General features: G+C 48.0%; 1 protein-coding gene across 3 annotated transcripts in view; it reads right to left on the bottom strand.

Annotated features, from left to right (window-relative positions):
* ABCC8 (ATP binding cassette subfamily C member 8) overlaps positions 1 to 20375 on the bottom strand; it is a 73690-nt gene that overhangs the window by 26483 nt on the left and 26832 nt on the right. For 2 of the 3 annotated variants that reach the window (XM_079103683.1, XM_079103684.1), the window contains exons 9-16: positions 17743 to 17877; positions 17290 to 17452; positions 7567 to 7607; positions 6230 to 6375; positions 4034 to 4139; positions 3797 to 3913; positions 3364 to 3439; positions 2620 to 2725 (exon numbers count right to left, since the gene is read on the bottom strand). In XM_079103683.1, the coding sequence (XP_078959809.1) occupies positions 2620 to 2725; positions 3364 to 3439; positions 3797 to 3913; positions 4034 to 4139; positions 6230 to 6375; positions 7567 to 7607; positions 17290 to 17452; positions 17743 to 17877 (890 nt within the window). Of the gene's footprint in view, positions 1 to 2619; positions 2726 to 3363; positions 3440 to 3796; positions 3914 to 4033; positions 4172 to 6229; positions 6376 to 7566; positions 7608 to 17289; positions 17453 to 17742; positions 17878 to 20375 lie in introns of those variants that run through there. The other variant, XR_013757712.1, reaches the window with a different exon arrangement.

The raw sequence follows: 20375 nt of genomic DNA, 5'->3' as shown, positions 1-20375 counted from the left end.
CCCCCTTGTCTGCAGAGCGCACTGTTTTTGCTCCAGGCTGCAGGATCACACTAATCTCATTTCTTCTCCCTTAAGAGCAGGGGCCATGTCTTAACAATTTTTGCATTCCTGTTGTTGTCAGAGGGTCTGGCACACAGTAGGTACTCAATAAATGTTGAGTGAGTGAATACATCCACGTAGAGAAACCAGAGCATGAATGGAATCCAGAATGAGTTCTTGTAACTTCCTAGGGTTGGTTGCAAGTTAACCTGATGTGCCTGGCTCTGCTTGGGAAGGCCCCTGGAGGAGAGCAAGGTGGAGTATAGAAAAATGAGAATCTTTGCATTGCAGCCTCCCTCCTGGGACAGAGCCAGGAGCTGGGCCTGGGCTGCCCATTGGGGAGAGGATGCATTGATGAGGACAGAGTCCTGAAGAACCATGCAGTGACTCTGATGAAGAGATAGGCGTGTGTGTCAAGCCACAGAGGTTGCTGGCCTTTGGTCAGTCAGGTGACCTATTATCTTCTCATGATGCTCTAGTGTCCCTTCTCTTTCAGTGCACAGTAGAAAGTCCATATAATTGAACATCTAGTTGCAAATACTACTGTTATTTTAGCACCAGGTGGCCTTGGGCAACTAGCTTTACCTCAGTTTCCTAATAATCATAGCTACCTCACAGGGCTATGACTCACAGGGAGAAGACTGTCTGAGGCAATGAAGTGCTTTGCATAGTCCTGGCAAAGAACAGGTGTCCACTGTTTCCTGCCCTGGAGAGGCTTCTTGTCTCCCTCAGGTTGGGGAACAGGTTTCCAAAGAGAGAGGAATAGCAGTTAGGCCCTGAGGACTGGCACATCTTGAAGAGGTGGGGTCTGAAACAGGTAGCGCTGAGCCCCTGGCAAGCATGCTTACCGCCTCTGCTGAGGACAAGGAGAGGCACTGGGGTTGGCGTGAGGACATGCAGGGGGAAAAGGAATGGAGAAGAAGGAAAGAAGAGGATAGGGACCCGGCTCAGAGAGGCTTTGATTTGCCTGCTGAGCAGGATACAAAGACAGACTGACCTCTATGTGTTTGGAGAATAAATCCTGGGACTAAAATTCAGGGGGCTCCATCTCAAGGGAAAGAACCCTGGAATAGGCCCCTGCTCCACATGCTGATATAAGTGATCCAACTTCTCTGAGCCTTAGCTCCTGCTTCTGTGAAATGGAATAATAATATCCATCTTCTAGACTTAGTGGGAAGCTTGGATGAGATCATGCTTACTATGCATTTAGCAAAGGGCCTGGTCCACAGCAAGTCCCCAGCAAAGACTGGTGTCTTTCTTTAGCTCATAGTTCCCTGGAGACGCCTGTGTTTTTTATTGCAGACACAGAGTCAGCCAACAGGCAAGGGCACCTCACTCCAAAGCCTTGAGGGGCAGTCAGTAACAAAGGACTGGCAAAATGACCTTAAATCCAATGTCTGGATCTTCCCAGTCAGGTGGTATAGAGAAATCTCCCCAGTAAGATGAAGTATGGAGACAGAGCTTCCTCTACCACCAAACACATTCCCATCCCAATGGAATGACAGTTCAAGAGACTGACTGAGGTCATGGGAAATCCCAGGGGCTCATCGGCCAGTCCACGCCGCACAGAGGAGGCAAATTTGCCATTGTTGGGCGCATACTTCAGGGACTGTTTGGAAAGGCAGGAAAAGAGAGCACAGATTGGTTTCAGACACTGAATCCAAGATCTTAGTCTTGGCTCAGTTCTGCACTCACGCTTATGAAAACCTGACATCTTGAATGAGAATTTCCCCCCTAAAATGATCGGTACAAAAATGTGTCCTTCTGCTCAACTGGCTGCAAACTTTATTCCTGAATGACAGCTATAAACCCCAACTGAGTGCCTCTTTCCCTTGGCTAAGGAGGGCTGGCCTTGTGCTGACTGCCGTAGCTATCCTCTCCCCAGCTTCCAAACACCTTTTACACCCTCTTCATTTCCCAGCTCTTGCTTTCTTATCTTTTTAGAAGGTTCCATTTTATATGCATCTTTAATCAAGAGTTATAAGAGCTTTTTGGAAGTAGATGGGTATAAATAATAGATCCATAACTGACTCAGCCTGGGGTTCTTTTTCTTTAATTAAGAAAGGGATCTTTGCCCAGAAACCACCATTTGTCTGGGTTATCTTGGGGTCCTCAACACACCCACTGAATATTCTGTGTCGACTTGCTGATGACCAAGCTGGAAACCAATGTTAGCATTGCAAGTTCCCACACTGGGAGGTAACACAGCTGAGTGAACATGGGATCTAGAGTCAAACAGAACTGAGTCTGAACTGTAGCTGTGCCACTTAGTAGCTGTGTGAATTAGGGCAAATAGTTTTACTCTCACCTATAAAATGAGAATTGGCAACAGTAATTACCTTGCTAGTTACCTTAAGGATTAAGTGAAATAATACATACAAAGGACTTGGTAAAGAACCTGATACACAGTGAATATGAACGAACACAAATGACGAGGATCAGAGTAACAATTAGCAGCATCTATTGAGTTCTCACTGAATGCACAGTGGGCACTCAATAAATGCATGGTGCATCCTCTATGGAGAAGAATGGTTGAAAACAGGACTCCCACTAACTGGGCCCTGAGGAGGCACTTGTTACCTGTTCCAGAAGACAGCTCCTGAAATCTTCTGCATCTCCCCCAGTGTGGCTAGGAGGAGCGAGGACTTGCCGCAGCCCACCTGCCCCACGATCATGGTTAGCTGGCCTGCAGGGAGGGAGAACAGCAATGGGAAGGGAGCCAGGGACAGTATGAGCAACCATCAATCAGAAGGACATTCAGACAAATATGCTCAGCCATACAGCTCTCATTTTCTTTCCTCCTACCTAAAGTCCCTATAAATTTTTCTCCTGCTTTGAGTCTTTCCTTTTGGAAATCGACATCATCCTGTGACTCTTCTTTCTCCACTCTTACTCCTTAACCCCCATCCCCTGATCCTTCCTTGTGCTCCCCAGTGTGAGCCCAGCCCCTTGTGATCCCAACAGGTGCCACCCTGGTCCCACTCCAACCCACCTCCATACTTTGCTCAAGGCACTGCCTCTGTCAGGATGTCCTCCTTACCTCTTCCACATGCCTTCCTTGGCTACTCAAGTCTGATCTTTCTACGAAGAATCACCTATTCTGTCTGCAATGGCGGTCTGACATTAAGGCCCTACTCTCTCACCCTGCCCTTGCTGTTGCACTTCCAGTCTGCACACAGGTGCCTTGAGGACATGGACCACTCCTCTCTACAGTGTTCAGAGCTCAGAATACCCAGCAAGAGGGAGCGGAGGCAGGCACTCAGCAAATGCTGATTTGTTTTTTGTTGTTTGTGTGAGACATGGTGAGGAGCATCTGGGTCATACCTCGGGGGATTCGAATAGTAATGTTGGACAGGGTGGGGATTCCATCCGGGGTCCAGGTGAAGAAGCCTCCAATAATCTTCATTGGCCACACCCAACATGCAGAAGAGGACAGAAAGGCAACTGGGTTCTCAAAGTGAACAGTCACTTTCCTCCTTCCCCCACAAGAGCCAAAAGACACTGACTCCAATCCCTAGAGTACTTCCAGGGCAGGAGAATTGGGGATTGGCCTTCTCATGCTGGCCGCTGCCTCAGGCACCTTCCTGAGAGAAGGTGGGGCTCCCCACTGAGTGAAGACACAAGCAATGTCCCTACATGCAGGCAGGATGATTCTTGCACAGACCTCTGTGCACCATCTCTGGTTTCTAGATGCTGAGCTTCCCCTGGGAGATGATGCTGGGCTTCTGGACATGGGGACACAGGGTCTAGGACTCACCTGGACACAGCAGTTGTCAGCATCCCCGTCTATACTGGGGGCCAGCCTTTGCAGAGGGCCCATGAGGTCCCGATTATCCTCCCGGGCAGGACGCTTGCGGTTCACAACCTTGAGGGGCTGGGGATGATGGTTAGGAGGTGAGGGCCCACAGGACTGGGGGTCCCTCTTCCTGGGAGGAAAGGCAGAGGTGGGATATGGCAGGGCAGACCTTCAGGCCTTAGAGGACTGGACACTCACCACCGCCTGGTACTTGCTGGCTTGGCCCTGGGGTGCGGGCTCACGGGGAGCACACTGCTCCTCGCGGATCTCTGCACTGGACAGGAACTCGCTCAGCTTTTGCACACTGCAAAAGAAGAACAAAGACACCCCTCACCCCTGCCAGGGGCAGAGGAGGGGAGAAGGAGGGTGTGGCCTGAGAGAGCAGCTCTGAGAAGGTCCCTGGTCCTGAGGGCAGCACCCACAAAGCCCACACTGGAGAAGGACAGACTAGAGTGCACCCCAGTGGAGCAGGTACTAGATATTACCAGGGATTTTTACTTTTAATTTTTCTGGGTTTTTTAGAGTTAGCTGGAGTAGGCTGGGGTCTGGATTAGAGGTTGGAATGGTTAGTTTTTAGGGTTACTTTAACATTAAAGGTGGGTAGCTTGGATTATGAAGCTGAAGGATGGTTGGCATTGGGTTTTAATAGTTACTGCTAGAGTGAAGATTGGTCAGTGTTTAGGGCAGTTAGGATTAGGACTGGTTATAAACAATAGGTAATATTTTGTGAGCACATATGCGCATGTAAGGCCCATTCATGCCGGACACTGTTAATTGTTTTACAAGCATTGCAGGATGAATCCCCATAACAAGCTGCTGGGGAAGGGTTATTGCTCATGGAGAATGCTCCTCCTGCCTCCTTACCCTCGGAATTTCCCTATGGACTTGGAGGAGGCACCTGAGGCCTCCCTATTTTCTATCCCATCCTGGGGGTGTGGAAGCTCTTTGGGGAATGGTTTATATCTCCTTTCCTCCCTTTTGCTAAATGTCCAACAGGCTGAGTCCAGACAAGCACTCCCAACCCTCAAGGCCAGAGCAGTCTGGGGCTACAAATGAGTGGCAGTCAGGGCTCTTTTCCTGGGGGCACCCGCCCCTTGGAGGGGGCAGATCACCAGGCTCTACCTGCTTGTCCCAGCCATTTGGCTTCAGCACCTTCCCAAGAGTTGGTGACTGGGAAGGGTAGAGCTAGCTGGTCCTCAGCTCTTGTGGTAAAGCTTCAGGTTGTGCCCTGCTACCACCTTCAGCTCAGAGTCCCCCTCCCTCACTGAAAGAGCCTTGGCTATGCTGGGATTCTGTCTCTGTAAATAGTGGGATTAGAGTGTTTGGAAGTGTGATGCTTTGGGATCGGCAGTGTGGATCCTGTCATCCTGGTTTCTACACAGGATTACAGGGCCGGAGTCGGGTGGTGGGGGAGGGGTGGTCATTAGAAATCTCTTGCTAATGAAAGAAGGCACCATAGATGCTAATCCCTGCTCGGCAAGCTACCCTTTTGATGGAATTATTTCCCCTTCCATCTTTGAATTCCTGGTAGAGCTTCCTTGTATAGGCTGCCCCTTCTGTCAGCTACTTCATTCCAACAGCTACTCCGTCCTGCAGTTCTCCAGGACTCACCAGGGTGTTGCCTTCCTTGAGGCTTTAGACACTGAGGACATGTGCTATGTGTAGTCCCACTGGTGACAGGTGAGGATAAAGCTAGCTCTCTAGAGAGGCAGGATAGGCTCGTGCTTTCAAGGAACTTATTCAGAGGCCCAGGAGATCTTCACAACCCAAGTAGGGCATTTCCCAGCGAAGCCTCAGCCTCTACCTTCAGGTTTTTTCATACCCAAGAGAGGGATGTCTCTTCTGGCAGCGTTGCCACTGGGCTCTAGAGCCTAGAGTTCTGGGCTTATCATGGTGTGACCACCAGTGCTTAGGGGAAGCTGCTACTACTAGGCAACATAGATGATCCAAAGAAAAACAGGGGACACTCATTCTGGGGAAGACAATCTTTCAGTGGCTACCTTCTGATACTCCAGGGGATGTCATTTGGGGTTGGTGCTGCTCATTCTGGGTGGCTCTGGAGGGTGGAACTAGGAACAGTGGTTAGAATTTATGAGGATGCAATTTCAGCACCTTATTTATTTATTTTTTTTCTTTTTGCAGAGTTGTCTTAGAGGTGATAGTGAGTCCCCTCTCCTTGGAGGTATGTAAGCAAGTCCTTCTCCAGTGCTGGCATGTTGGGAAGCCTCATATGGCCTATGTCCCTCTGACCAGCCATGATCAGTATCAGGGAGGCCTGATCAATAGGGAGGTGAGCCCTGGGACGAAGAACTCTGGTTCCAGCTGTTGCTAGAGCAAGTCCTGGTGCTGACACTCAAGTGGCCCTCCAGCACAGTTCCCCAACCCTCCTCTCACCTCACTAGAGCTTTGACTGTAGAGCGGACCACACTGGATAGCAGGAACAGTGGTGTGACCAGGATATGGAAGAGGGAGAGGGAGGCAAAGGCCACTGAGGGTGAGAAGTCGGACTCTTTGAAGAAGCTGACATGGCCCACGAAGGTCTGTGGACAGAGGCACAAGTGAGGCCAGAGTGGCTCAGGGCATGGGCCCCCTTCCTCACTGAAGTATCCAGACCTAGGAAGGAAACTAAGACTGGCAGAGAGGGGGCACCTCAGGGGCCTTCTGATTAGAGACATTCATCATCCTCACAGTCATCTCATGAAAATGTCCCCAGCAAGTTCAGGACCTCATGCGGGAGGGCAGGGGCTGCTCCCTTCTACTCCTGTCCCTCTTTGATATGAATGAATAGGGAGAAGCCCTGGGGTTGGTTAGGTCAGCACTGTAGGTGACAGCCTGGGCACTCATTTTCCTAGTCCTCCATCAATTAAAATGCAAAGACACTCATTGCAAAGCCACCTCCTCACTGTGCCTACCCGGCTACTTGAATGGCTCAGCAGTCTCTGTTACCCACAGATCCCAAAGAGCCAAGCCAGGAACCAGCCCAATAAATCACATTGAAAGTGAATTCCCAAGCATGCCTGACAGACTGTGAACTCAACACAGCTCAGGGACATTGGCCTCCGGGGAAATAAATACATCTTTTTAAAGAACTGCCGTCCTTATAGTGGCTGGGGATGGGAGGCTGGAGAGGGACTGCAGGCTTATGGGGGCCCAGGCCTTTCTGCAAATGCACACTGCCTGCCCTCATTGCTGAGCTACAAACAGCTTTTGTCAAAATTGCATTAGAAAACCACCATGGTGATATTTCATGACGTGGGGACCTGCGGTGGCATGTTCTTAAAATTTAAAAAAGCAGGTTACACAACTGCATGTGTAGCTCAATCCTATTTTTGTAGAAATGACATATCATATGCCTTAAAAAAAGACTGGAAAGAAACACCCTAAAGAAGTTACCAGTGGGATTATGGGGCACTTTAATTATTTTTTGTGTTTTTCTTTTGGAATTTTCCATCATTTCCACAATAAATGTTTCATTTTTATAATTCAAAAATTGATAACTATTTTTAAAATAAACTTTAATTTCTCTAAATCCTAAGTCTCAGGTCTTCTAAGCCCTGAGGCAGAGGCCCTACTGGGGTCAAGCTGGGGAGGGACCCATCCCTCCAGCTCAGCCCTACCACTGATCCCCTCTTCTAAGTCTCTGTGCAGAAAGGCTAAATGTGGATGGCTACCACTACAGATGTCCTCCCCCACCATGCTGCCCCTGGGAGAGGGAGAAAAGAGCCACTCACAATGAGGACAGCTGCGATGGGGATGGCCGTGTTCATGAAAACTGCAGAGGAAGAACAAGGGTGAGTTTAGTGGGAGGAATGAGACAGCAGGATAAGAAGATGCCCAGGATGGCTGGGGGCACTGCAGCTCCACGGAGTCCTCTCACCAGCCTGCAGGAGGGGATGGGCTGCGTGGAGGCGCAGAACTCCAGCCCTGTGGCTCCAGCTCCTTAGCCTGTTTCCCTCAAGCGCTGGCCCCTGGCTGACTTAAGTCTTTAAACAAAGGCTTAGGTGCTCCTATTCTGCTCCATGTGGACGGGGTGAAGGAAGCCCTGTGGGAAAATGGTGGGAGAAGGACTGCATGCTGGCTGCCTGAGGCCAACTGTGAGGTCACAACATGCCCCTGGAGGCTCCAAGGGGCTCCAAGTGGCTACTCCTTCCTCTGCTTTTGGTCCCTGTATCTCCCCAAGCCATGCTTACTATGATGTGGCGAGTTTCCTATTCTCCTCTGGTTCTTGGAAAAGATTTCAAACTCATCCACAGTGAGGTATTAGTGACTAAGGACAGCTTACACTGGGGTCTTTCCTAGACCTAAGGCTTAGAGTTCATATTAGGTGAGTTGGCTGGTTGACTGCAAGAGACCCCTTCCTTATTCTATTAGAAGTGCAGCCTCAGATCCTTCACCGTGGACTCCAGAGAGCAAATGTAGCTGGACGTAAAGTCACAGGAAGGTAGAGCCCCTGTTAATTAGATACTGTGTATCCTTGGACAAGTAATTTACCTTCCTATATCTCCACTTCCTCACCTGATTTTTGTAAACTTGTACTTACCAGCTCACACACTAATCCTAGGCCTGACCTCCCCAAGACAGCAATGCCCCTGCAGTAAAAGTGACCATCCCAGCTATCTTCCCATCTCATCTTGCTTGCTTCCATCCTCTTCCAGGCAGGCTCAGAAAGGAGTCTGTTTTTGTTATTAGCTAAATTTAAGCAGAAAGACCAGAAGTCAGTATTCAGGAGCCAGAGGCCAAGGGCTTAGCCTGTCCACATGACCCCTGTCTAATGAATGGCAAAGACTTTGAAACTCTCAAGTCCAAATGGTCAACACCATTCCCAGAGGCTGCCTGACTGCCCACTTACTGTGAGAGTCCTGTACCAGCTAGACACACAGTGTACACTGGATGTGGTCCCTAGTTTCAGGGAATCCTAATGCATGAAAGGACATACATAGCCTTTGTCTTTTGGGGGCTCCCAGTCAGGAGGAGGCAAGAACTTTGCTCCCAGGAAGCCTCTTACATAATGGGGAGATGAAGAAACTGACCCTAGGAAGCTCTGAACCAGAGAGGAAAGTCATTGTTCCTGTCTTAGGGGAACTCCTAATCTGATGGGTAAGACAAGACCTATGCTACTGGGGAGCTCTCAGCCTCATGAAGTACTTATGGCTGGAGCCCTGGACACACTGCTAATCTCTGACCATAAGGCTTTCTTTCTTCCTTTTTTTTGTGGCAGTGCTAGGACTAAACTCAGGACTTGTCTATGCTAGGCAAGTGCTCTCCACTGAGATATATCCCCAACCCCTTTTTAAAAAGTTGCCCAGGCTGGCTTTGAACTTGCAATCCTCCTGCCTCCACTTCTTGAGTAGCTGGGCATATAGGCATGCACCTCCACCAACCATAAAACTCTTAATACCAGTGTCATACATGATTGTGCTTTAATTGCCTTTCTGATGAAGTCTGGGTGGTCTCCAGGTGTTCACCACAATGCTGCCACAGCCCTCACTTGTAGTTGCTAGCAGTGGTCAGTATAAGCACTATTGGTTACAACCATAATACAAGGGACCCAGATCTGGGACATAGGATATAGCACGGCCGTTACTGCTAGGGTGGAGAGGAAAGAGGAGGACACTTATCAGGCTGGGTCATTGACCATCACTGGCCATACAGCTCTGAACAAGAGGGAGTCCTGCCTCTCCCCTAGAGGGTCAATTGTTCCAAGGTGTTCCTGGGGACAGGGCCCTCTCTTCTGCCCTCCTTGGCCCATCCCCATAAGTTCCTGATGAGGAGGGGCCCAAATTATAGAAGAAATCCTTGCATCAGCACCCCCGTGGCCCCCTGCCCTAGGATGAGAGCTCTCCTTCACATTCTGGGGCTAAAGAGTAGACAGGGAGTTGGATTGTGAATTGGTACAGCTTGCTTGGAAAGTAATCTGGTGCTTTGTAGCTAAAGCTGCACAGAAGTTCAGACCTTCTGATCCTGTAATCCATCTCCTGGGAATTTATCCTGAATAATCATTCAAGAGAAGCACAAAGCCATCAGCAAGATGGTGTTAGCTGCAGTGCTATCTGTCACAGCAAAATGAAACCACAACCCCAGCAACAAAGCACCCCAAACAAAATAAACTAGAAACTTCCAACAGAGGGACCGTCTTAGCAAATGATAGTACATGACCTCTTAGGGAGATTTTGCAATTGAAAAACATGGGATAATTGATATTTTATCTACTGCCTGTTTTTCCTGGTCATGATTTTTTTAATTTATATTTTTTTTCTGTTTTATTGTCTTTATTCTTATAGCCAATTGAACTCCTTTGAGAAATCAGACAAGCTATAAATACATTTAAAAGTGAGCATTTCAAAGCTAATGCAGCAACATGGAGAGTGCTTATGACATAATTAATTTCCACGCTGTTCTGACTGTTGTGTGAACACGCTGAAGAATGAAAATGTGATTTTCCAGTTTCTTCACCCTCTCCTAGAAGGATGACTTATGCCCAGGGAGTTCCAGGTCCCCTTTGAGGCTGGGGCAGTGGGATCACTGGCTGCTTGTGTTCCAAAGGCCTCTCTGAAGACCATCCCTTGGGCCCTGGGGTGGATGTGAACAGCCCTGGAGATGCCAGTGCTGGCAACTGGGAGGCCTGGGGCTGCTGTGGACCCTGGTTCCTCTCTCGGCACAGTAGACAACTGGGTTTGGGCATGGGGTTGCTGGGCATCCATCCACCTGTCATGGGGCTGAAGACCTGAGGCCTTGCCCCCATTTTCCTGAACTACATAAGAATTAGAACCACATAAGAATTTAGAATCTTAAGCGCTATAAGATTCTAAAGTGGAGGGAGGGATGGGAAACATAACCAACAATAGATTGCTCTCCTATAGTGGCACAGAGTGGGGTGACTCACCTTGATTTGATTCAGAAAAAACAAAACAAAACAAAACACAAAAGATGAAGAACATGACAGGGTTCAAATCTTGAGTGTTAGGGAGCAAGACATACTTGTTAAGTAATGTTAAGTGAAATAGAAGATGACAGAGAGATGAGAGTGTGATGTTGTTATGGAAGGTTTGATTGCATGTGGGCAGGCCTGGAGGTGCCATCAAACTGAAAGGTCTTCCGTGATGGTGCAGAGATAGGGGTCTCTAAAAATTATTCTCTAAGTCTTATTCATTCAAAAATTATTTTTGGAGGATCTCACTTGTTTCAGGCTTGGGGCTGGGATTTGGAGGTACCACAGTGAGCAATCATGTCAGCTTTTCCTGCTCTCCACCCTGAATAAAATAACAAATCCACCAAATTCAAAAGCAGGGCTCATTCACCATTCCCACTCCCTGGCTTTGTCCAAGGAATGCTGTTTGGCCTTGTAGGCGCCAGCCAGCATTGAAATACCAGGAGCTTTTCATTTCCTACGCATCAAGAAATATTTCAGAAGCCATGTATCAGGGAGGCACAGCTAGCCATTTGTGCCTCTGGTTAACTTCAGCTTGGTCCCCTGCAGAAGGATGGTGGAGGGGCCTGTTGCCTCACAGCCTGAGCCTAATTGCAAGTTCACCTGCAGGAGGGGAAATGGATTTTGAAGTCATAGGGCTATTTCCCATTCTGTCCAATTGTAAGCCAAGTTAACAGAGGGGGAGGGAAAGCAAGTGAATGGTATTTCTGTTGCTGGAAGCTGTGGGAGTGCGTCAGGAGGCCACTCAGTCAGACTGATTTGTGTGCCTCCTTAACTGATGAGCCTTTCTGGCTCCCCTCAGCCACACTCCCTGCCAAACCAGGCCAGGACAACCAACTGTGGCTGCATCAACTGGCAGAAGGAAGGGCAGATGTTGAAGAAGAATTTCGGTAAAGCTGGAGAAAGGAAGGGGACTAGGTCTCAAGGTCACCTTGTCCCCCTGTGTTGGCTGATCTGACCACTGAGGAGGACAGAGAGAAAGCAAGATTAGTAAACAACAGGCAGGCTCTGGGTTGTGAAGAGGGGCCGTGCTGGGTGTCTGCAAACGGGGTTCACCCGCACCATCCTGCTGGCCCTCCACCCTCATGAATGACTGAGCTATGTTTTGGGTTTCTTTGTTTTTCAGGATGCAGTATGAGGCCAGTCACATTGACTGACTATGGTCCAGACTCCTGAGCACAGAATGCTGAAAGAGATGGCAAACACATCTATCTTTCACTTAAATGCCTTCCATGGCTTCCATGGCCCCAGGAAAAACCCAGGAGCCTGAAGCACAGATCAGATGGCCCTGCAGGAGCTAGCCTTGTCACCTCTCTCACCAAGTTCTGCTGGAGTATAGAACACACTATCATCTCTCTCTGGAGGCCTTCGTGCCTGCTCACCCGACTGACTCATGGTCAGCCTGTGGGAACCAGCAGTGGGCTCTACCTCTCATAGGCCTTCCCTGACACCCACTGCCCCTGAAACTAGGTTAGGTACAATTCATAACTCTTATGGGTGCTTAGAATACCCTGTTCTGTTCTTGTCACTTATGACACTATTGTGTGATTGACTTCTCCAGCAGACTGTAAGCAATGTTTGGGTCAGGACCAAAGTGTTCTCACCTAATGCCTAGACAGGGCCCAGCACATGAGAGATGTTCAGGGAATACTTGCTAAATAAGTGAACAAAAGAAACAAAAGACCCGGGCCAGGCAAGTAACACCAAAGAAAAAGGGGCATGGACAGAGGCGCATTTGGAACAGATCCTGTGGCTCTGATCAGATGCCCAGCCACTGTTCATGGACACAGTCATCCACAAGACCATGAGTGCTGGACCATGCCCAGAGCCTCTGTAAAGCCTGGCACAGAGAGAGGGTCCTGGAATTGGTGTGGTAAAAAGTGTAAAATGAACCAGAGGCCTATTGGTTGGTTGACTGGTTGGACCTATGACAATGCCTTTGCCTCTTTTGCAAAGCCCGTCCTCAAAATAGCAGAAGCACCTAGAGTTCTGCTGCTTCTGTAAGGAAATGAGGACTGAGCTGACTTCTAAAGGGACTGACCACAATACCTGCCTTCAGCTTTCTCCTACTTTATCTTCTACCCACTGAAATCTACCATTCAAGGTGCAGCCCAAGCCTTTTCTACCTGAATCTCTGTGTGAACTCTCAGGCTGTTTGGGCTTCTTTCTCTGTGCTCTGCCACTCATACTGGCTGAGGTCCTCAATGAGTCATTGCACCTTGCTGAGCCTCAGTCCTTTCTGCTGGACAGCAGAGCCACACATCTCACAAAGTTGTAATGAAGATTAAGTGCCACCAGACTTGCTAGGCAGCCAGCACAGAGCTGGCCACTCAGTTTGATACTTATTGTCACATGGTTATTTGCATGTACCCCCTGACTTCTCAGAGAACATAAACCACAAGAGAATGTAGAGCACATCTTATTATTCCCTGCATCACCCTGGTGCTCAGCACAGGGAAGAGCCCATGGACTCAACTCGCTCAGGACCCATTGAGTGACTTACATCTGTTTTCCTTCAAAAAGAAATGTGGATTTTGGATTCTGATGTTAGAAAAATTGTGTCCCTTCACTTTTCAGTCCTCTGCAACACCAGGGCGCCACACACTGGGGCTCTCAGTGACACTGGCAGGAGACCGTCAGATAGAAGTCAGAAGCCATCTTGCCTGCCTGTCTGGATGACCAGACTGAAAGCCCAGCAGGCATCCTCAGGCCCCATCCTCAGGCCCCATCAGGAAATGTGACTCCCAGGCTCCTCTTTGTTGCCAGGACCCCATGACTGGCGCCAGGGGTGAGAACAAGAGATTCTCATTACCTCAGCCTAATGACCTGTGTCTTGATCCCTGGTAACAGGAGGAGGAAGTCCAGGAGGAGGCAAATGAGAACACACTGCAAACATGTGCTGTGGTTGGGCTGTCCCCCTGCCCCCATCTCTCTCCCACTTCCAGGGTGGGTTCGCGAGAAGAGACACATCCCTGGAAGGATGACACATTCAGCAAACAGCACCCACCTTTCAGCACCTCCCCTGAAGGACATGAGAACGTATTCCTTCTAGTTAGTGTGTGCTCCTATCGTTATCCAGCGCCCTCTCCACCACTCTTCCCAGCCTCTAGTAATCACTATTTGTCTTTCTGTGTCTGACTTTTTTCACTTGAATTCTAATGTTCTAGTGCCCAGTGGGGAGACTATAGTTCACAATAACCTGTTATTTATTTTCTGAATAATTATAGAGGAGCTTGGAGGCTCTTAACATAAAGTAATGAAAAGGAGATGGACACATTAATTACCAGAATTTGATCAGTAAACATTATATACATCTATGAAAGTTATCACACTGTAACCATAAGTACAATTATAATAATAATAATTTAAAAAATACCTCTGTGAGGCCTCTTCCTTTCCCCTTCCTCATCCTTCCTTCCACAGGCAAACCTGGCTGCTCTGTTTGTACCTCTCGGTCACTTGGGTAAGTTCAGAGCTCTGGGCAGACTCCTTCTTGGTTCCAGAGCCCCCTGCTCCTTCCAGGGTCATTTTAGCTCTTGACAACATGAAGTCTTCTTTCCCTATGTTTTCCTAGTCACAAAGCCATCACTTGTCTTTTGAGGGTCCCATAGGGACAATGATAACCTGCTTCAATGGACAAAACAGGGAACCTAGGCATCGTATGATGTTGTTTACATAGGAAAACATGCATCAGGCTATAGTTTGGAATCCAGGAAGTGAATATACATCTCCCAGGAGTAGTCAAAGTAACAGTCACCTACCCACAACTGCATTTCCTGAGACTCCCTTACTTTGCTACTCATTGTGCCCAGAAGCTTGGGGACTCAGTGCCCCCACATTCCTTGCTGCTTCCCTTCCTATTGTCCATGTCAACAGTGGTGAGCCTTCCGCACCTCAGCCTGCCATGTTGAAATCCCTTAGCTGCTGGGAGAAGCCTACTCCTGTCCCAACAGCTATTCCCCAGCCCAGAGACAGGGAGGGTGGACATTGGCTTGGGACCGGGAACACTGGCTTTTCTGGGCATCCAGATGTTCCATCCAGTTTCTCCTGTGTCATGGAGGGCTCAACCCCTATCTGAGCATCACAGGGTCAGGAGTGAAGATAAGGCAGAGAGACTAGGAACCTGAAATGTCTTGGTGAGGAATCTAGTAAACAATGGCTGCCTGCCATGCCCACAGCTCCATTCTGAGAAAATCAGATCCTTAGCAGAACTTTCTGCATAAATATACCATTATGGTTTAGATACAAAGTGGCCCCTGCCAAAAACTCATGTGAGACAATAACTAGAACATTCAGAGATGAAATGATTGAGTCATGAGAGTCTTAACCTAATCATGTGTTGATTCACTGACTGGGATTAAGTGGGTAGTAACTGTAGGCAGGTAGGGTGTGGCTAGATGAGGTGGGTTACCGGGGGTACACTTTTGGGGTATATATTTTGTCCCTGGTGAGGAACTCTCTCTTTCTGCTCCCTTGTTGCCATGTCCTGAGCTGCTTTCTTCTACCACACTCTTCTGCTGTGATGCTCTCTCTCACCTCAGGCCCAGAGTAGTAGAGTCAGTCATCTATGAACTGAGACCTCTGAAACCATGAGCCCCAAATAAATTTTTCTTCCTCTGTTGTTTTTGTTGGGTCTTTTGGTTCCAGTGATGAAAAAGCTGACTAAAACATGGTGGATGGCCAAGCCACTGTTGTCTGGAACAGGAGCCCTGCCCAAGGCATAGGACATCATGGTCTGGCTGGCCCAGGGGGTGCTCGGTGCCAGCTGTGCCCTGCAGGAACCCTTGAGTTGAGGGTGGTCACCTGGCAGCATGAACACCAGGAAGGAACACACAGATGACCTGGGTAACCAACTCATTCTCCATGAGGCTTGCTGTATGAGTCTATCTGGGAGATATTCCCAGCATATCCTCCGTTAGCGCCCCCTCCACCATCCCCACAGGTGTGTTTGTCCCCGGGGTACAAAAAAGAAACAATTTTCGCTGGGGGAGGTGGTCAATACGGAGCATTTCTCCTTTTTCCTTTTCTATTTCCCATTCCTGTCAGAGCCCATTCTAAGTTGTTTCTCTTCTCCTAAGAGAAAACAGCCTCACAATCATGCTCCTGGTATCCTATGACCCACGGAGATCCCTAGCACTCTGTGGAAAATAGCACAAGAAGACTTCATAGGAATCTACTCTGTCATGTTGCTAACCTCAGGAGTGACTTCAGGAACACAGTCCTCTCTGGGCCTCAGTTTCCATCTGTAAAATGGTTGTCCGGTGTGCAGAGAGTATTTCCCATTTACCCTTCTTGCCACATTCTATGTATGATTCCACAGATCTGTCTTCCAACTCATGAATTTGGCTATGTTAATTCGTTTAACCTGTCCACTGAATTAGTTTTTGTTTCTTCTCTCTAGGGGTTTTTACTGGGCCTTTCTTAGACATAATGGCTTTTATAGAGACAGGTCAGGGAACCCAACTGAGGTATGCCAGTTGCTAAATATCCACACTTCACTTATACAACTGGGAAATTACTACTGAGGGGTGAGTTCATGGAGCCATGAGAACAACTGTGAGACAATCACCTGACCTCCAAATGCCCTCACTCTGGCCAGGAGACCATCGTTCACTGAATTCATCTCAATGACTAAAAGTTTAAATTCTGGAAGTTCTTTCTATTCTTTTCCCCTGATACTTTCTTCCTATGTTGCCTTGTTGGTCTTATATCTTCTTTTAGCTCTTTGGTTTTATTAAATACATTTATTTTATTGTCTTGTAGACTATTTTATCATCTATAGATATTGAGAGACTAACTGTTCTATTTTTTGAATCTGCTGATTCTTGTCTTAGTGGTACATTTTATCTTGTGGCTTTCTATTTCTTTATTATTAGCTCATCATTTAAGAGGAGTGACTGTCATAGCAGTTCTATAATTTCTATAGAGTGGCTTTCATATGTGTATCTGCTAGAACCCTAGGAGTTTATTCGTTTCGATCTTTTTTTTTTTTTTTTCTGGATTAGGGATCCCAAATCACTTGATCCGTGTAAATGTAGTCCCTATACCTGTGAGTACCTCAAGCTTGGGCTTCTGAACTCTAAGGATAACTCACCTTTTCTTTTTTTTTCATGATCCTAGGAGGATGGAAGTTTCCTTCTAGCTTCCCCAGGGCAGTGGCAGCTCAGTCTGACTTACTAAAAAGTCCTCACATTTAGAAGAATCTGAAACTGTTGCCACTCGTTTGCTTACTGCTGGCTGTCAATAACATATCAGCTCCATGAGAAATGAGGCCTCATCTGTCTTTTTCACTAGTGTATTTTGAGGGCCAGCATGGTGACTGCTCAGTGGGCTCTCGGTATGTGTTTGTGAGATAAATGAAGGAGAGCTGAGTGATTTCCCAGGGCTGAGCTACCAGAGCTGGTTGGAGAGTTCCCTGGGTTGGATGACCCCAAAGTCTCCCACTTCTGTCACCACCACCCTTCACCCAAGCCTATCCTTGCATGCAGGCAGCAGCACCCAGGGCTGGCCTGCTGGGTGGACTCACTGGAGATAGAGGTGTAGACGGCAAAGGCCCGGAGGCTGGTCATCTCCTTCCTGCGGGTCATCTCCACCCGTGTGCAGAAGATGTTCTCCCAGGCATACAGCTTGAGCAGCTTGATGCCACGAAGCATCTCATTGGTCTGCTTCAGTCTCTCGTTGGAATATTCCTGAGGGGGTCAGTGAGACAGAGGGGAGATGCCTTTGTGCCCACCCTACCCAAGAGGGAGGCACCGAGTCAATGCCCTCACCCTTCACCCAGCTCTTGTCCCTAGGGGGATGCTCCCTGCCCTTTCCTTTAATCCTATTTCACAGACACAGAAGCTGAGGCCTGCAAATGAAGTGTCCTCCCCAAGGTCAATGACCGTGTGGGTATGGAAGAGGGGACCCACTGAAGTGAGGGTAAGGGAGGAAACAGACATTGAGGAAGGGTGGAGAGAGGGGACCTTTGGACACTCACCAGTGTGCTCCGCTGGGCTTGGGAGAGCTTGGTGGCCACAAAGTATTGGACAGGAGCCAGTAGAATAATGACAGCTGCTCCAATTAAGGCACTGACCCCGAGGATGTAGTAAAGGAGAATCACACCCACAATGATCTGGGGGAGGGTAGCAGGATGAGTTCTCTCACCTGGAGGCTGCCCTGCTAAGGGGCAAAATTCCCCTCCCCAGTTCACTACAGTGGGACAGGCCTTGGTGCTCAAGGATCCAGATGGTCTTGGGGATGGAGTGGGACATGGGAGGAGGTGTGACAAAGCACTCTCAGAAGGAGGGATCAACATGATGGGCTCTCACATGAGCCATTTCTGGGCTGGTAACTAATTGCATTACCTGCAAGGTTGCTTCACTCTCATGTCTACTTCTCTGATGGAAGGGTCAGAGCTGAGATTGCACAATGAGTGTGACAGCATCTTTTGTTCTGTGTGCTGGCTACCAAGGCTGACATTTTACTCTCAGTAGAAAAAAGTGATCCCTGAACAAAAGGGCAAAATTGCAGCATCCATGCCAGACAAAACCAGCTCTTGGTCCCAGAGACTGTTTTTCACTCTCATGCTTCTGGTGTCTTTAATTTTTTAGTGAACCTGGCAGGTATTCTTTGATAACAGCATTCATTGTTTTTAGCTTTATGTAAATGACTGCCTGCTTGTGAATATTTATGAGAAGTGTAAATCATTCTCATCAGTCCCCAAAGGACCAAGATGACACCATTAAAGGCAAGCACCTCATTTATAAATACAGGACATATTCTAGAAGAATAGATGTGCTAGTTTCCTTAGTTGAAAAGAGAAGGGATGAAAGATTGCCTGGCTTGGCCCTGCAGTCCCTGAGCCCTGCACCAGACTAGCATTAAGCTCCCTGCACCACTTCAAGGATGGAGTAGGTGGAGGATGTGCAATTTCTATTAATCACAGAAAGCATTAGCAGGTATCTGAGAGTTCTGGATTGACCCATCGTCACCTGCCTCCCAGTGATTAACTGATGTTATACGCTGGCACAGATGGGCAGAGGGTCATGTTAGAGGAGATGAACTCCTACCCCTGCCAGCTCCAACCTGTCATCCACCTGGGAAGTTCTCCCTGCATCCAGTCCATTTCCACATGAGCTGTGCTCACAAGTAGGCAACGAGGCTGTTCTTTGGTCACTGGGGTTATGCCAGACTCTGAGAAACCTCCCAGGGAACCCCAGGGTCATTAACAAGGCACCTGTGGGGGTCAGTGTCCGTACCCACACCACCTCCAAGGGATTGAGAGTGACTGGGGCAGAGCTGAGGATGCAGCTGCTGCTCCAGGCTCCTCCTGATGTTTCCATGCCCCATCCTCTCCCATGCTTTCTAGATTCCTTGGTCCATTCCTTTCTTTTCTACAGTGGTTGGAATAGCTCTCCTGGGGGATAATACCAGAAGTCACTAATTCCAGGTATGCAAAGCAAGAGTGAGTAATAAAAGGGTTATTCTGTCTCCTATTCACAGGTTAGAAAGCATCTACTGCAGTGGGGAGATCATAGTCCTTGGGGTCTTTGGCCCTGAGTTACAGGCAACTCCAGCACTTATCAGCTACGTAATCTTGGGCAAATTATTTAACCTGAGTCCTGAGTCTCAGCACCTTATTTATTTATTTGTTAATTTATTTTGTACTAGGGATTGAACTCAGGGGCACTTGACCGCTAAGCCACATCCCCAGTCCTATTTTGTATTTTCTTTAGAGACAGGATCTCACTGAGTTGCTTAGTACCTCACTTTTGCTGAGGCTGGCTTTGAACTTGAGATCCTCCTGCCTCAGCCTCCTGAGCCTCTGAGATTATAGGCATGTATCACTGCACCTGGTTTCATCTTTAAAATGGTGATTATAATGCCTATGTCGCAGGACTTTTGTGAAGGTTAAATGAACCTCTATGATAAGCACCTAGAATAGCACCTGGCATGAAGTTGGAGATCAATACAAGGTGGCTAAGTCTTCTTGAAAATAAAAATTGGGGCAATGGAGCTATGCGCAATATTATAAAAAGCTTCTTATGCTCTGTGGCCAACCAGGCTGCACAGAGATCCCTGGCCATGGGAACCCTATCACAAAGGAACCACAGAAAGGAGACATGTTGGTAATGGTGCTGTTATTGGTTCCCTGTGTGGTCTTGGACCCTTGTCCTCTCTGTCCTCTCATGGAATGAGGAAACACAGGTTTCTACTATGGCTGAGTTACTTAACCTTGATGCATTTCAGGGGAGCCCATGCAGTCCCTAAATTGTATGCATAATGTGTGAATAAGATTTTTTTTTTTTTCTTTCTGAGAAACAGAATTTGAAAAGTATATGTAGAAGAGTGGTTGCCTAGAGCTGGGGGCCGGGATGGGTAGTGACTGCCAATGGGGACTGGTTTCTTTTTGGGGTAGGAAAATGTTCTAAATTTGTGATGGTTGCACAATTCTGTGATTACACAGAAATCCACGGAATTGTATCATTTAAAGTAGGTTAATTATATCTCAATGAAGCTGTTTTTTTTTTTTAAAGTGTATGTTACCAAAATAAATAAAAAAATAAAAAAATGATTATGAACTGGGAGAGCCCTTGGGGCTTGCACAGGAATGGGGCAATGGAGCTACGT

Source organism: Sciurus vulgaris (genome assembly GCF_902686455.1).
Source record: "Sciurus vulgaris genome assembly, chromosome: 11".
Classification (NCBI taxonomy): Eukaryota; Metazoa; Chordata; class Mammalia; order Rodentia; family Sciuridae; genus Sciurus; species Sciurus vulgaris.
This window is presented reverse-complemented; position numbering and strand designations above follow the sequence as displayed.